This window comes from Ornithodoros turicata, chromosome 7 (genome assembly GCF_037126465.1).
Source record: "Ornithodoros turicata isolate Travis chromosome 7, ASM3712646v1, whole genome shotgun sequence".
NCBI lineage: Eukaryota > Metazoa > Arthropoda > Arachnida > Ixodida > Argasidae > Ornithodoros > Ornithodoros turicata.
Genome location: NC_088207.1, coordinates 50,678,660 through 50,695,297, shown reverse-complemented (window position 1 = coordinate 50,695,297; position 16,638 = coordinate 50,678,660). Strand labels below are relative to the sequence as shown.

Below are 16,638 nucleotides of genomic sequence, written 5' to 3'. Positions count from 1 at the left end.
CGGGAGTGCGTACAAATTACACGGTTAAGGGAGAGAGGAAAATCTGAGAGTGAGCGAAATGGGGGAAAGTAATGCATAGGAGGCGGTGGCAGTGGCCCTCCTCCAACGTCCAGTTTTGGAGGCCATTACGATGTGGTGCGACCACCTCCGCCAAGACGCTATATACTAGTCATTGGCCACTGAAGTTGCGGAAATAAGTTCTTTGTCTCTAATTCAATCCATGTCGCTTTTTCCTTGCATGCTCCGTGTCTTTGCCCAGTCGGCCACCACCGGATGCGTTTCCACTGTTTTCATTACTGTAAGGAAAGTGTCCTAGCATACTTTCGTTTTCGTTTTTGGTTGTGTTGTGCAACAAAAAATACGAGCTCTTGCGAAGGAACGACGAGTGCAGCTGACCTGTAACGCGCGCGCGGAGGCTTCTCCTCCCTCTCTAGAAACTCTCCACTGATTGAAAGACTGTGTAAGTGAACGAGGGAAGTCCACGTCACTTCGTGACGTCGACAATCCCGATGGGAGGGCTTATCAGGTGACTCGCGACGTAGTTCAGCGCGACTGACGTGACGTCGCGGCCGACGCGCAGTAGCAGACGAATTTTCGGTGGCCAATGAGAGCCACATGGGGTCTTCTGACGTCACGCGAGATCGGGCCTGGTCAATGGCTGCTTTCTCAGAACCTTTTTGTAAACTTAATTGCAGAGTAACAACACACCGCGCAGCGAAAATATTGGTGTTTACTGTTTGACTACTTGATGTATGAAATAAAGTTTTGAGCCATGTTCAATGTCACTGCCTTGCTGCTGCTTGGTTGTACCAAAAGTAAATGATTCTAGGCTGTAATTTATCCAGAACTGCAAGCTCGGGGGGAGGGGGGAGGGGGGGGGGGTTGCAAAAAAAAGGTAGAGATACAGCTACATTATAACCGTACTTAACAGGAAAAAAAAAAGGGGGATGTGCCCAAACGTCCGGGGTGTGTTGGGGCGATCTGGATAAATCACTGGGTCTAGAAGATTGGGGGATGGCGGTGTTCCTATACTTCTAAACACCGGCTTTGCTGTATCAGGTTTTCCCTGCAGACTTCTCGACGGACGCCGGCATAGTTGCCCTGGCCCCGCAAAGTCGACCGAGGACGTATGCTAACCCCCCCCCCCCCCTTATTTCTTACTTCTTCTTGCTGCTAGCTCTCCGTCATCGACGTCAGTGTAACGCCCATAAAGACGACCTGACCCTCAACGTCACTGGTTACGTAACGCCGCCGCGCAAAGCATGCTGGTTAGCACTATCAACTTGATCAGCCGACGCGTTTTCCCCGCATTTTGCCCACCACAGCAAAATGTAACCTCGAACCGGTCTTCACGTGACGTCGCATGTTTGTAAACGTACGTACGTACGTAGTGCTTACACGGAACCTAAACACAAACGGAAAAGTAAATATATGAATGTCCTCAAGGGACCTTTGGAGGTATATTGAAATAAAAATAAATAAAAATAGAAAGAAAGGTAATTTGAGTAAAGCAGTGTAAAGTAAAGAACTCTAGGGCCTATGAGTTACGTAGCCATCAAATGAAAAGATTCCGCTATGCCAAAGTATTCCGTGTCTAATGCCTCATCAGGACAACTTATATGGCAGTGCGTACCGAGTGTTAATTGACATTCATGACGTACTTACGCTTTCTTTTTTGCATTTATTTTCCTACACTTATTTTGGTTTACATTTCTCATGGACGAAGGCGATTACACCACATCATCACCACTCCACCACTTCAACCACCACATTCTCCACCAACCATCACCTTCTCCACCCAGATTGTCATCGTCAAGTCATATAGTACAGTTAGACATCCTCATAGCCCTGGCCGATCTCTCTTGTGGCTAATGGCCATTCTCCGTGGGACGAAGAAGAAGGAGAAGAATGCGTGCTCACTTGTCGACATGACGTAACAACTATCCAGCCAATGGGGATCGTGGGGGGATCGGTACCACAACAACAACAACACAATCGTTAACCGCCCATTATTGCACCCATCTAGCGCGAACGAAGACAGTCTCGTGCTCGTCTTCTAATTTGCATTCCAACCTTCCGGCTTTGAAGCTGCGATCAGCGATGACGAGAGGGGCTGCTAAGGGTAAGTGAATATGTACTTGCCGTAGCGACTAGAAACATTGGAATTTCTAGATAGCACTGCAGTGCGTTCTTTGGGCACGGTTGTGGATATAAGACTGAGCTTCAAAGTGGGGCAGGGTTATTAAGCAGAATATAACACGTGCAGATTAGTGCTGTATCGCACCGTGTTGCGAGAAACGCCAGTGCCTTTGAGCTGCCGGCGGCAGTTGAAACAGCGAGCAGAAACATTTCGTAAACTCTTTCAGACGTTTGGCGCGTGAGATTCTTCGAATCGGGAACGCAAATTGATATGCAATGTCGGTCATGCCGCATCCAAATGCAGTACTTGCCTGACACAGCTGTGAACTCGCTAACATTCTGAAGTACGGTAAAGCTAGGGACACTAAAGTACAAAATTTTCTCCTAATGGAATGAATGACGCCATTACCTTGAAACCAATACAAAAGTAACGACGATTTTAAGCACGATGATATATGATCAGCATTAATGGTTGGCAAATCACGATTTCCACAACAGCCAGGTCTCTTCAAGGACTACATTACTAGTGCTACATTGACCAGAAACGTTTGGGTGGCTTCGCTTCTTAATGAAGAATGCTTCAATGTTGTATGGTAAAAAGAAGGGGACTTGAAAACCTGTCACTTTATATTACATCCTTACATTTTTTTTTTCATTCCCAAGGGTAAAACGATACCTTGAGGTTTGGCAGAGCTCAGGGTGGTGTACTGAACATAGAACGAAGTTTGTCAACACAACGGCTATATAAATACCTATATGGACTTCATCACGCGATATCGACTTACAAATAGACCTCTACCCAAGAAACGCCATCATGATGTTGGTAGACAGACTGAAATCGGAACGGGAGGGCTGGGTTCCACGAATGCACACTTGTTCTCTGCCTCCTACTGAAAGAAAAGTAGGACCGAATGTCGCGTCCCTGATCGTAATCCCCTCAAGACCGCGGCTTTCGGGCGCCAGCGTGCTCGCCCGTAGCTTCGAGCGTAGTTAATGTCCACCAACCTGGTGGCGCTGTCGAACAGACGTCATTTGTTTATAAACAGGAAGAGGTCTATTAGTGACGTCTGCGAACGCTATTCATTCTGCAGGCAGACGACTGTCGCTGTCCACGACCACCGACAGAAGCGTACCATCAACAGAGCAGACGTCCACAAAGTCATCTACAGAGGAAGATGGCCTCAACAGAAGGGGTGAGAACCTTACTTATTGGTTGCTTACGCACTGAAAACTCTGTAGAATTAGCGACTTATACTTGCTTGATATCTGGCGAACAGAGTCTCGTATAGAAGGTTATTTATAAACTAGAGTGGATGGTCATGGTCCCCATCGATGTCTGACTATAGCTTACGTGTACCTAGATTCCCTACGGAAAAAGAAGAATGCAGCCGTCAAGGTTCTGGTTTCGCTCTTTCCAAGGGTAAGCTAATGTCTTCACGGATACGTGTATACATCTGTGTTCAAGCACGGTCTCTTTGCAAAGTAAAGAGACCGTGGTGGACAGCCCTGCGTTGGTGCGTATTAACTCAACTGTCGTGGGCAACAAGGTATCCACTTCCTCGCACATTTCGTCGCCTTATACAATTCAGGCTGCATAGGTACACAAACCTAACGGAAAGTTATCGCGACAGAGTTCTAGACGTCGTGACAAAGGTGACGTACCCGAAGGCCAATGATTCGCTTTTGCAGATTCCAAAAGTGACCACGGTACTGCTAGAGTTCTTCATCAAACAGGAGAACAAGCTCTCCCTCCAACGTGATCCCCTGTCTCACTTCTGTCACGACCAATGCGTGCTCGAAGCACAGGACTGCTTGCAGAAGCTGCACCGGCTGTACATCACGTACCAGGACGTCCGAGACATGATCGAGAACCTCGTGCGTCTGCATGCGCTCTGCGAGAAGCGGGACCCGGCAGTTGCGTGTGAACTGGGGACTGTGGTGCGGAAGCTCACCATCATCGTGAGCGAGCTAGGTACTTCCTTGGAGAAGATATCGGAAGTGACCGTTACTGACTGGATGGCAGTCGGCAATGCTGTGACGGCAAAACAAGGAAAGGTATAGCATTTGCTTTTGGTTATACTCACACCTCCATTTAAGAGGCAAGAAAGATTCCGTTACTTTCACAGCAATATAAAAGGAACGGGCGGTGCGGAGAGGGTGGCCAGTGATCGCGGAAATTTTTTTTGCCTGGTCCAATGGGAGGCTACCCTTCATTGTCGCGTCTCTTGAGGAGGAGAGAAGGGTAAAACCGCAAATTGCGGTTTCCTGCGCGCTTAGATCATAAACGACGCAGTGGATGAATGTGGTTCCTTTTGTATCAAGGCAACGGCGTACATCACTCCACATATTCCATTCTTGTTTCATTTCGTTCCCGGAGAAATTTTTGGGATTGAAAATGCGATTTTGCGATTTCCTTCATTCTTTATTATTATATATTTTTATTCGCGATTTTGCGATTTATTTCATTCCACATATTCCATATTTCATTCCACATATTTCATATTTATTTCATTTCATGCTAGGAGAAATTAATGCGATTTTGCGATTACCTTGCAGTTTTGGGGCTTGTATATAGGTGCACTAAAAATGACGCGCCGTATAGTTTTATTCTCGCATGGTTGAAAAGCAAGCTTACATTTGAACGAGCGTGCTAGTCACAATTGCAATCGTTTTATCTATACGCAGAAAAAGAGCGAAAAGCCACTGTTCACGGATTTTATTCCGAAAGTTCATGAACTTGAGGAAATCAAGCTGTTGGGAGCTGGAGGTTTTGGGTAAGCCGCACATTTTATCCAGTTAACACAGTAGTCCAACTAATCCTTGTTTTGAAACCCCTTTCAGCGCTGTTTACAAAGCACGTTATAAGCCAGCCAACTTGATCTGCACTGTGAAGCTGGTCGCGTCCGATAGGTTTAGACGGCAGCAACAGGCTTGCGTGGATAAAGTGGTCCACTCCATAGTTCGCAGTCCTTACCTTGTGCGCTACTACGCCTGCTTCGTCACAAAGGCTAGTGCGCGCAATAACGTACAAGGTGTCGCCGTGGTCTCCAATGTGGTCTTTTATGTACAGGAAGCATACGTGACTATCATGGAGTATATATGCGGCGTAGACCTAATGCGAGTCGTAGAACGGGCCACATTTCTTTCCGTCGACCAGGTACAGATCATCATGGCGCAGTTGATCCTTGCTGTGGAACACTTGCACTTCAAGGGTTTTCTGCACCGAGATATCAAGATCTCCAAGTAAGTGTCCACCCACAGTTCAATCCAAGGGGCAATTTGTGTGTCTTGAGACGCTTGAGCCAATTGGTGCATTACCTGGCTACGACGTGGACCTTCTGTGTTACACCGGGTGTCTCTGCAGCTATATAAGTCTGTGCATGACACGCGAACAGCAGTCCCGTTGTCAAGTTCCCCGTTGCTATAGTTTGCTTCTTTGAAATTTGCACGTTACTGCTTGTACAGTGCTGGACAAAAGTTTATGGAACACGCTCCGGCGCATTCCTTCGTCATAGTGACCCGCTAGCAACGAATGGTACCGTGCGGACTTTCAAACAGGTGACCCAGGGTTACCCAGACACATGTCTGTAAGTCCGTAAGTCCCATTCGCTGGTATAGGGTGTCACTCTGAAAAGGCAATGCACCGGAGCGTGTTCCGTAAACTTTTGTCCAGCTCTATACGTGAAATGTGCGTTATTGTGGTTCTTCTAGCATGCTTCTACTTCCTGGAGGCCGGGTGAAAGTAATAGACTTTGACACTTGTAAGATGTGCCTCGGTCACTGTAAGTTTGCAACAGTTTATATAGTTGAGTTCCCCGGCGCATGCCCTCTTCCCTCTGCGCAGTTACGAGGCGCGCCATGAAGGGATACTTCCGACGAACGCCCTTCGAATTCCGTGACGGCGAATCTGCAGGCACTGTTCCGTATATGGCTCCTGAGATTCTCAAGCGCCGTCCATACGGTGAGTCACGTGTTAAGCCTAGCATTCGGAAATGAATGAAAACGTGGAGTACTTGCGACTGTGCTAATGGAAGCGTCAGGTAAGAGTGGAGGAGTAGAGTGGCGTCTCGTCGTTTGTCGCTTTGTTCACATTAGTATGCAGCTACTAATGGCATATCGTACTGGCAGGACCACTGGTCGACACCATGACTTAAGTCTGCATCACGCTAACTAACGCGTTCTCGTAAGTGCACGCCGGGGCCTTTTATGCATAGATTGAGAAGTTACCTGTCAAAAAGAACTCGTTACAAGTTGAGTTACCGTGTGCAAAATGTAACTAAGTTAATAACGAAGTTCTTCAGCCTGAAATGTAACTCGCAGTTACTGAGTTACTAAAAAAAGAACGAGTTACTTTCAAGTTACTTCGATTTGTTTCGGTTTCAGTCTGTCTACCAATGTCATGATGACGTTTCTCTGGTAGAGGTCTATTCGAACGCTAGCATCTTACTCCGTGTGGGCGCACAATGGGTCAGCTTCATTTCAATGGCAGCGGTTCTTACTTCCTGAATAAAGTACTGTCATTGATTGAATATCACGTTTTATGGCAAAATGCCATGAAGGAACCGGAGAGAAAGCAAGAAAATATGTGGACGTGAGTGAAAAGCCAGTTAGAAGTAACTTGGAACTTAACTTACTTTGGCAAAGTTACCTGAAAAAGGAACGAGTTCCTCTGAAAGTTACCACGGCGCAAAAGTACCGAGTTAAGTTACAAGTTACAAAAAAAAAAAAGGAACTTAGTTACAGTAACGAGTTACCTCGAACTCTGCTTTTATGCCCTGTGGATACCTGAGTGTGTTGTCTAGCTCCACATTGCGGAGCGCTTCGCCTGTCTTATGAAAACGGCTATCCACAGGTCGTGCAATCGATTGGTGGTCGACAGGTATCGTCTTCTACAAATTAATGACCGGACGTGTGCCTTTCCGGGGCAAGAACAAGAGGCTGCTCCGGGAACGCATCATGTGCGGCCGCCTAAAATGGCCAAATCCCAATGAAAATCCACACTCCGCCACACCGGTGGCCAAGGACATGGTGCACAAGCTGCTCAAGAAGAACCCTAGGGATCGTCTGGGATCCAGGGTGTATCGCGATTTAAAATCGCACTCTTTCTTCGACGGATTCGTGTGGTCGAAGCTCCAGCAGTCCAAGGAGTTGTGCTACATACCCGCGCTCTTCGAGGTCTTGCAGGACGGAGGGTCCACCCGTGACGAGGATGAAGACGCTCGAGAATCCGAAGGCTCCCAGGACAATTTATGTAAATATTCATTTGGATTCCGTGTAGAGCGAATGAACCTTGATTGTCCTTGATTGCGCAGCGCCACACGCCACTACATGGACAAGGAATCGGAAGCTGCCGCAAATAGAAGACATGACAGACATCGATAAATCTGCGCACCGTCCACTGTTGACGTACGCTTCAACTGCCTTCAAGCGCGTCGTCACCATGGTAATTTCATCGCCGTTATGTAATATAGTGTTGCTTCTAGGGTACTAGAATCATCACGCGCACTTCGTGCACACAGTGTGCAACGACTGAGATACCAGGAGGAGTAATTGACGCGACTTCGTTTCTGTTTCATGATTGCCGTAGTGTACACGAGACCGTACTGTGGCGCTTCTACGGTGCGGAAACAGGACTGCATCTGTTTCTTCATATTCCGCACCCCATATAGCGAAAAAGCGATCCCTTGCGCTGTCTCATTACAATCGTAACTTGCTCAGGTGAATGAAAGTGAAGGTACCGTAACGGTGGACGAATCCATCATGGCCGCAACGAACACGTCAACGGCAGACCTAGACTACGAAACGGCTCCTGACGCCGACTCTGGACTTGCTGGCCTTACACTTTTGACGTCTGGCTGTATGTATTACTGCTTTCTAAGACATATTTACTTAGGAAGGAACATGCGTTTATGCTGGAGACCGTTCCATTTGGCTTGTATTGTGAAGAACAATCTCTGCAGCGGACACTGTCCCCAAAGAGCGACAGGTAACTGGAAGGAACGCCAACAGTATGTGCTGTGTGTGGTCCCCTGGACTGTGCTTGTTAAGCGAAGCTACCATAGAGCACTTTGTTTGTCTCTTGTCCTTTTGCTTTGCCCCCTGTACGTTCAGTTCTGTTGTACATAACGATAAAATATTGTGCAGTTGGGGAGGAAAATAGTGCAAAGAAGAATGTATTCGGAGATGATACTGCATGCAAGACTGAAAGCAAGGCTGCAAAGCTTTGTTGAGTAGCAATTCGTGCGATGCTCTCTACACGGTATCCACGCACCTGGTCGAAAAACAAACAAACAAAGTGCAGCTCGAAATGCACGTCTAAATGTAGCAATGCAAGTTAGAAACTCTGCTTCTCTTCAGCAAACTCCGATCTGAAGTCTCGGCGCGCTTCAGAACAAATGGACGTGATCATCTTCCGCAAGAAGAGCTTTGGACGCTACTGGGGCTTTGGCGTCAATCTGGAACATGTCACTGGTGAAGGCGGTCGCAGGTTCTACATGGTGGAGGTAGCAGAGAGAAATGCGTGTCATTATGCGCCCCTATTGCTTCATTATGGTATTTGAACGGCGCAGAGCGTGAAGACCGGCAGCCCAGCTCAGAGGTCACAGGTCCTGGAGGGAGACGTCGTGGTAGCGGTGAATGGCACAAAGGTGTCGTCCTTGCCAATTAGAACGGTCCGAAAGCTGATGAATTCCTCTGGGGATCAACTCGTGCTCACAGTGCTCTCTTCCAGTCCCTACAGAATCATCAATACGAGGTACCGGGCTCAGAATATATAAACTAGCAACAACTAAGGGCGTCTAGCCACGGTGGTCGGGCTGTAGAAAAAAACAAGTACTGCCGTACAGTGTCGTCAATTCAGTGCCCCAGTAGGTAGGTGTCACGATTGTAACGCAGCAACACGTATTATGTCAATAAATCTGAGATCAGGACCACATATGAACATATCTCTGCTAGAGGTGAAGTCCTTCACATCAGAGCGATTAAGGTGTAAAGTTCGCGTTTCGAATCTTATAATTTGTCATTCTCATATTTCCTGGATTTGTTTCTTGTGGCATTCAGGCAGGACGTGGTGAGCGTTCTTCGTTACTGCGGACAGGAGTCGATGACGCTGGGGCTAGAAAAGTGGGGATGCCGCGGTGAAGGATCTTTCGGCTTCACTACCCGGGAGTCAAAAGCTTGGGACCAGAGAAAGAAGTCATTCTTCAGGGTGCATATAGTGCAGGTGGGTCGTGGACAAGTATGTCGCTTTCTCAGTGTATTACATCGCAGTGTCTCGAACACTGACATCTAACGGATAATCTGTGAACATGTTCTACTATTGCCACTACTACATGCAGTGGCGCGTATGGTGCTGCACACAATCGCTAATGACAAGTTATCGCTGGCGCTTCTACTTGTCGGTAATCGGTATGTCTAGTCAAACTCAAATGTAACGCAGCAGAGAGACAAGAACGGATCAGGCGGGAAGGCTGCGGTATGTCTAGGTTTCATGTAGTGCACGCTATGTGCATTATCTCCATTTCTGTCTTTCACTGAATGCTTGGATAAAGTGACCGTAATCCTTCAACTCCAACGCAGGACATCCGGGTTGAAAGAGGGGAAGTGCTCTCCGTCAGCGAACCATTCTTTTAGTTATGACCTTGACCGTTGTTTCCCTTTGTCGTTTTGTTCTTTTTATTTAAAGTGCATATTAATGAACAAATCTTGGGCAAGCGAGCTTTAATAGCGAGTTTTGTGAATGACTCGTTTGCAAACACGTTTACCAATTCTACTGGCTGCCGATGATGTGAGCCACGTGCGAAAAGAAAGCGTTTGTGCTGCTTAGCACAATATATTTTTTTTTCCATTCGGAGTTCATTGCTGCCAAAGCGGGACACGACGTCTCCCACAGGCAGGCTGGAGGGACGGCAGGACAACTGGAAAAGCTGGACGCGTACCCGTCACTTTATGATAGCTCGTTTCTCGAACCGTTTCTTGCAAGTATGGTATGCAAGATAACACCAATCACCTCACCTCATGTTTGACGCGCAGGAAGTGAACAACGTGAGCATCCTTACGCGCAACCGGCAATTATACCCCGGCGACATCCTGTTGGAAGTGGACGGCAAGGCGGCCGAAAAGATGAACCACGTGGCGCTGCAGCAGGCGATTTCTCAGGTTGGCCCGGAGCTCCAGATCACCATCGCTCCTTTGTCGCCCTTGCGCAGGAAGCGCCCTTCTTCCACCAGATTCCAAGAGACCTTCCTCTCCGACTACAGCGTCGCCGAGCCGAGCAGCGCAGGGGAGCTCAGCTGACGCCTTCGCCAATATTATAAGCAAAAGACCAGACGGTGAAACGACTATATAACCCCGATTAAAGCAACATGTAGTAACGAATCTTCACCTGATTGATTGTGTGCAATCTTGGATTGGCATTTCCTTTTCACTGGCTTGGCTTGGGACAGTCAGCGAGTATTGTAGAATCTCTGGAACTTTTTTTCCCTTGTAATAGGAGCACTAGGAGGCTCTCTCCACGTGCCCCGGTCGAGAGCATGAATCGGCCAAGAACTGTCCGAAGTGCAAGATTATACACGCGTATGGGCTTTGTATATGCATATTGTCGGTACGCCGTAAACACAGCGGTAGTCTCGACAGTAGGTTGCCATAGTACTTCTCCATAGTGAAAGACATCACCCTCTAGGCGCCTTTGTAGTTCAGGTACTGCGACAGGCTCAGCCTTTTGTAGGTGGAGGTACGGAAATCGCTTCCGAATATCTTACGTCAAATAGACTCTCATCCCTCCAGCTTCTCGTAGCCTCTCAGGCAGCGACCTTGTCCTAGCTACTTATCGGAACGCACACAACGTAATGACAAAAACTCGTTGACCGCTTCCAAACTTTGAGGTCTAGGTGCTGGTCCGAGATTTTTGTCCCTCCACTTGCACCAGGAACCCCGTTATTTACGATGATGGCGAAGAACAAGGAATGGGACAAAAACCATATGCATTCACATCCCCGCGGAATATTCTAGTGGAAGAAAACGCCATAAACTGCTCGCGGATGTTCTGTTGAGAGTTCGCACGGTGCCGAAATATCGGGAGGTTGCGCAAATTAGAAGTAGAGTGCCTGAATACTAGCCCCCTCTGCACAGAGCAGACGGCATCGTCCGCGTCTTTTTTCTGTCATCTGCTATGGAATATCTCGTGGTTGTGCCGCAGGATGTTCCCAGCGGTTAGCAGTGCACGAAAAGGCATGACGTTGAGCCCTCGCGCTTACGTGGCAGCAGAAAGCTATGACATGTTTCGCACCTTCCGCTGGAGTATTCTGGCAAATGCCGCTCGTGCATACACGGATAGTGCGAGGAAGAAGAAGGATTGTACCGTGATCACAACTGGCGTTCCTGTGGCATTCGAGATTGACTACATCAAGTGTTCACTACGTCTTCAGCCTATACTGAGGTATGCCCATAACGGGACATCCCAGAAGCACACGCCTCAAGTATACGGACCATGAAACAACCGGCTACCCACAAGGCAGGTCCAACAAAGCTCCCACCACTACCACCAGGTCCACCCAGGGAACTGGCGACCTAAGGCGTTCGTATAATCGCGCTCGTGCCGCATTGCGCAATGACGTGAAGGTTATCTACATCAAGGTTGCATTCTACGTGCTGCTGTACTACGGCTTTGTCGTGGGCGTTCGTATCGTGACCAACTTTGCGTTTCCGGAATGCATCAACCCTGTGACATGCGTCGATCTGGATACGGAGCTAGCTGTCAGCATGAGACCCGAACTCGACCCCTGCGAAAATTTTTACGATTTCGTCTGTGGCCATTGGAAAGCAAACTACCCACGAAGTCCCAACCAGTTCGATCTTTTACAGAAGCGACTAGACACCCTTCTCTTAGAGGACATTTCAAAGAACTTAGATCCTGACTCGGTGATCGGAAAGATGGGTATCGGACTCCAGAAATGCATGGACGTGGTCTTCAAGAAAGAGAATAACAACGATGTATTGAGTAAGTTCTTTGATAGCCACAAAATGAAATGGCCGACCCGTCAGACCATGCCTCTGGAAGACCTGCTTGACTTGCTGGTGGGTTTGTCGCTGGAGGACTTCGTGGGCATCTTTTTCCAACTAGACGATGCCCCGTACTTAAGAACAGATGACAGGTACGTAGTGATGGTCGTAGCGGGCAACGCAGCACCATATCTGACTGCCAACCCCATCGGCATTATGTCTAGGTGCATGAATTCCTTCCGTGAAACGTCACACAGAGTTGCCGAGAGGGTGGCCGAGATAGAAAAAGATTTTATCGCTATATCATGGACGCACCGTCCGTACGACGATATTCCCCATTTCGATACGTACGCGACATTGGACAAGATCACCGGTCCTCGTCTGAATGGGTCCGCGTGGTTGAAAGCTATTAACAGTCGCCTTCCAAGAGGTACTGCTTTTACCAGAGACGACGAGCTGTTCTTCAAGGACAGATACGCTCTGACTGCCTTCAAGGACATGGTCGCGAAATACGACGTGTCCGACCTTTTGCTGTTCATCGGGTGGAGAATTGTATTCTTTCTGTCATCTGCCGTGTCCTACAACCTAGTCTCATGCCAGTTGGGGAATGCGCATTGGCGCTTTTATTTTGTCAGGAGCTTTGGTCGCTGCAAGTGGTTCCTCAAGGTTGTGGCACCCTACGCCATATTGCACTTAGAACTGGACAGTGTCGTGCAGTCGCCTGCGCTTGCGTACGTAGATGACCTGGCTGGAAGTCTACGTACCACATACGAAACCGCCTTCAACCATTCCTGGATGGATGAAACCAGCTCACGTGGTGCAGTTACTCGGCTGAGAGCCATCAAGCAAGTAGTCGGATGGCCGGAACATTTGCGAACTGGCAGGGACCTTGAAAAATATTACTCCCACGTCCCGCGCTTTCATGACCGCCCGTTCATCGAGTCCCTGTTAGACTCCTACAGGGCCAAAACTATAGTGGCCCGAAAACTCTTTGCCCTCGGCTCGTCTATGATTCGCCGCGAGGAGGACTATGAACTTTCGCAGTTGACCGCGAACGCCGTCTACGTCAGCGTCTTCCACTTGATCGTGATTCCAGCATCGATCCTCCTGCCACCTTTCTTACAAGTGGGTGAGGCAGACGCTCTCAATTTCGGTTCTCTGGGCAAAATCCTGGGCCATGAATTCATGCACGCCTTCGACCCCAACTGGGCCCGTGTCAGCAAAAGCGGTGACATTCTTCGCTGGTACACCGATGCGACGAGAGACGAGTACGTGAAGCGCGTCAACTGCATCGTGAACCAAGTGAATAAAGCAACCGGGAGCAAGACCCTGGGCCAGAATTCTGTGGACGAGAGCTTCGCCGATGTTGTTGGAAGCCACGCGGCATACCTGGCCTACAAGATGGCAGTGAAACACCCGGAGCAGAGCAAGATCGCAGGGATTTCGCACGACGAGGCCTTCTTTGCCAGCGGGTGCCTGCTTCTCTGCAGCGACAACAAGACTTACTACAGCTTGGGTGAAGGGTATCCGCCTACCGAAGTACGCTGCCACGTTCCGTTCATGAACATGAAAGAGTTCGCTCAAGTGTTTAATTGTCCACGAGGCAGCCCTATGCGAATACAGAACCGTTGCGTATTATTGACCGCTACGTGAATGAACTCGAGCGCTCAGACGCCATAAGGAGCATTTGGACGCCATCGTTGGTGTCGAGAACAAATGCGAAATAAACCTGTCCTATAGTAGTGATTCATCTGGATGCATTAGCACGGGGAGAAGGATACAAAATGTACCCTGAATATGATGGCTGTTCACAATTCTTGGGAATACTTCATTAGATTTTGGGGCGGAGGCAGGGAAGAGTGTCACTATTGTGACGCGGGTTGTAGAGCCTGATAGCAGACTATATAGCCCGTCAGTTACGAAATCGGTTTATTGTTCACATTGCGTGATAGCTCACAACGCTCCCGCCGTCTAAGAAGCTCCGAGGTAAATGGGAAACGTCCTTCCATCCCGCATACCTTACGTTCGGCCCTGATGTAACTGCTAGATGTGTGTAAGTTTTGTTCTCGTATTTGTGCAATTGGTAATGGCACATCTTGACGCGAATGGTTCCTTACACAGTTCAGGTTCAGGTACAAAAGCCAAAGCCTGAAATTCGGCGCCGGTTGTGGTGTCTGGGCTGTAGAGTCCCTAAGTAAGCCACGCTGCTTATTTCGTGTAGCGTAGCTCATTTAGTGACTCTAGTCTGGGAGTTTTCCCTGGGTTTTCCTGAGGCACTTTTAAGACAAATGTCGGCGCAGTTGCTTGTGAAGTTGGCCCAGGACGCACGTTCCCCCCCCACACACACACCCACACCCACACTGGGATAGTCGTAACGGTGTGCGCCTGAGCGTAGACGCCTATACGGCAAGGAGTTCCATCACCACTACCACCACATATTCTTGTGGTGGTATGTTATCAGTTGTTTGGGTGCGGTAAGACACGGCACTTGGGAAGCCATGTTATCAATAATCTGCTACACCCACTGCCCAAGCAGCACAATGTACCGAAAGTCGAGTGCAATAGGGGTGGTCGGTATCTGTCTTATCAGAGTACTTCAGTTTCACCAGTCTGTTCAAGGCCTTCCACCTACCCGTCCACCCCTATTGCACTCGACTTCCAGTACATTGTGCTGTTTGGGTATTAATTGTTGTTGTTAGGGGATTGTCTTCAAGCGAATCCCACGTGGTTGGACTAAACACGCTTTCAAAGCTCGGCGGCACCACGTTATCGTGACAGAAATCGTGTTTCAGGTAGAATGCCCTTACCGTGCGCGTGCTCGTTGCCACTAAGCGGACGCCTTATCTTATCACACTGGTCGCTTTCTCTCTCGCCTACATGGGACACGAAACGCGTTCTCGACATTTTGGTAAGCACTTTGTGCGCCTCCAGTATGTGTTGCTGGCGTATCGCGCAAACATGCGGACGCTATGGAACAAATGTATTCCATGTGCTCTTTGCTTGTGCAAGCGTTGGTCGCGCTAGGATAATATGCCGTATACACGAAGTACAGTCGCCGAGGAGTTTAAGGTATGCACTTCCGTAGCACGTGTATATGGGTTGTTGCAACAAAGAGCAAGCACGAAAATTCGCAGCGGCAAGAGATCAGGAATGTCTGGGATACCCGGTCTGGAATGTTGTCGCTGTGCTGCTTGGCGTCAGGCTTTCGCAACGTTTCTGTGTTGCGCGCACCCGCACTCAATATGCTGTAAAGGTGGTTAGTTTCGTGATCTTAATAACTCGCGAACTTCGCTACGTGCGAAGTTTAGGTAAGTTTGAAGTTTTGAAAGTTTGAATTTCGCGTTGCATTTTCTATGTTGTTGTACAGTACCATGAAACTCATCTGGGCCAGAATGCTGAGCCTTCGCTAGGATGTCGGGAATTGTAGGTGCTTCTGCCGGCAGAGTTGTACACGTTACTCGAAAAAAATAATTGATTACAATTACTGTTACTAGTGTGCGAAAAGTAATTCTTTACCGTTACAAATTACTTCATCAGAAATGTAATACGTTACCGATTAAAAATGTAACGCGTTACTTTTCCCCGTTACTCTTAAATTGTCGGCCCTAGCAAAGCCAACAAGCCTGCAGTGTGCAAACATGCAGCTCTTCTTGCAAATTCTAATGAGACACCGACATACATGATAAGTGAAAATCAAAAATACATTTGAAAGCAACATACAAAACACATACACGCGTTTATTACAGACTTCTATACACATTTAAAACAACATCGAAACATTCGCCTCGTTTTGTTACTATTGTTATGTTCAGCCCGCACAATTTATCAATATAGTCACCTATTTTACTGTTGCTCCAGTATGTAGCGGTTTTAAGGGATTATCATATTACTGTGGTGTGCATGGAACACGTGTGGGCTAGAGATGGCCGTCACAGTGACCTCTGCGTCATTGCTTCAGTCGAACTCGTGGTGGAACAAAAGAACAGATTGGCTTGCTGAAAATGGTTGCCATTGTTGACAGGAGGTTAAAAAAGTAATCGATTACTCAGTAATTGATTACCGAAAATTGTAATCAGATTACTTGGAAAATTACTTGCTCACAAAATGAATTGGTTACGTTAAAAATTACTGAGAAAAGTAATTGATTACTAGTAACGCGTTTCGTACAGGTTGGGACAAAAGTTTACGGAACACGCGAGCGACGTACTCTTTCTCCGGTGCGACACCCTAGCGGCTGCCGGAAGCGAGTGAGTTCACTGTTTCGGACGGAGGGGTGGAAGGGTGCGCTGTTAGCGACACAAAGTGGTAACTTGTACTTCCCAGGCACGCATAAGCGACACTGGAACCTGGAACCATCACTGTGTGTCGCTAACAGCGCATCCGTCCACCCCTTCGAAACAGTGGACTCACCCGATTCCGGCAGCCGCTAGGGTGTCGCACCGAAGAACAAGTACGTGGCTCGCGTGTTCCGTAAACTTTTGTCCCAAGCTGTACAACTCT

General features: G+C 48.1%; 3 protein-coding genes across 3 annotated transcripts in view; all 3 read left to right on the top strand.

Moving 5' to 3' along the window:
• The first annotated feature begins 1,909 nt into the window (after positions 1–1,909).
• LOC135400034 (microtubule-associated serine/threonine-protein kinase 3-like) lies at positions 1,910–10,521 on the top strand. The gene is made up of 16 exons (XM_064631775.1): positions 1,910–2,122; positions 3,231–3,332; positions 3,501–3,559; positions 3,829–4,194; positions 4,825–4,913; positions 4,981–5,146; positions 5,210–5,382; positions 5,851–5,921; positions 5,984–6,100; positions 6,992–7,390; positions 7,452–7,582; positions 7,858–7,996; positions 8,497–8,642; positions 8,709–8,893; positions 9,199–9,361; positions 10,171–10,521. The coding sequence occupies exons 1-16, from the start codon at positions 2,101–2,103 to the stop codon at positions 10,432–10,434; spliced, it is 2,592 nt and encodes an 863-aa protein (XP_064487845.1). The 5' UTR covers positions 1,910–2,100; the 3' UTR covers positions 10,435–10,521.
• Positions 10,522–11,491: 970 nt separating this feature from the next.
• On the top strand, positions 11,492–13,861 carry LOC135400033 (neprilysin-like). The gene has a single exon (XM_064631774.1). It carries the CDS (start codon positions 11,578–11,580, stop codon positions 13,789–13,791), a length of 2,214 nt encoding a protein of 737 aa, XP_064487844.1. The 5' UTR covers positions 11,492–11,577; the 3' UTR covers positions 13,792–13,861.
• A 1,214-nt stretch (positions 13,862–15,075) lies between these two features.
• The window catches only part of LOC135401451 (uncharacterized), a 172,239-nt gene continuing 170,676 nt past the window's right edge, over positions 15,076–16,638 (top strand). Inside the window, exon 1 of the mRNA XM_064633867.1 lies at positions 15,076–15,207. Within this exon, the coding sequence (XP_064489937.1) occupies positions 15,169–15,207 (39 nt within the window). The 5' untranslated portion in view covers positions 15,076–15,168. The remainder of the gene's footprint in view (positions 15,208–16,638) is intronic.

What these genes read in the sequence shown, in the direction of transcription:
- LOC135400034 (XM_064631775.1), top strand. Translation starts at nt 2,101, where the DNA reads ATGACGAGAGGGGCTGCTAAGG. An exon ending in GACGAGAGGGGCTGCTAAGG is followed by an intron (nt 2,123 to 3,230) that starts GTAAGTGAATAT and finishes TTCATTCTGCAG; the next exon opens with GCAGACGACTGTCGCTGTCC. An exon ending in TGGTTTCGCTCTTTCCAAGG is followed by an intron (nt 3,560 to 3,828) that starts GTAAGCTAATGT and finishes TCGCTTTTGCAG; the next exon opens with ATTCCAAAAGTGACCACGGT.
- LOC135400033 (XM_064631774.1), top strand. Translation starts at nt 11,578, where the DNA reads ATGCCCATAACGGGACATCCCAGAAGCACACGCCTCAAGTATACGGAC.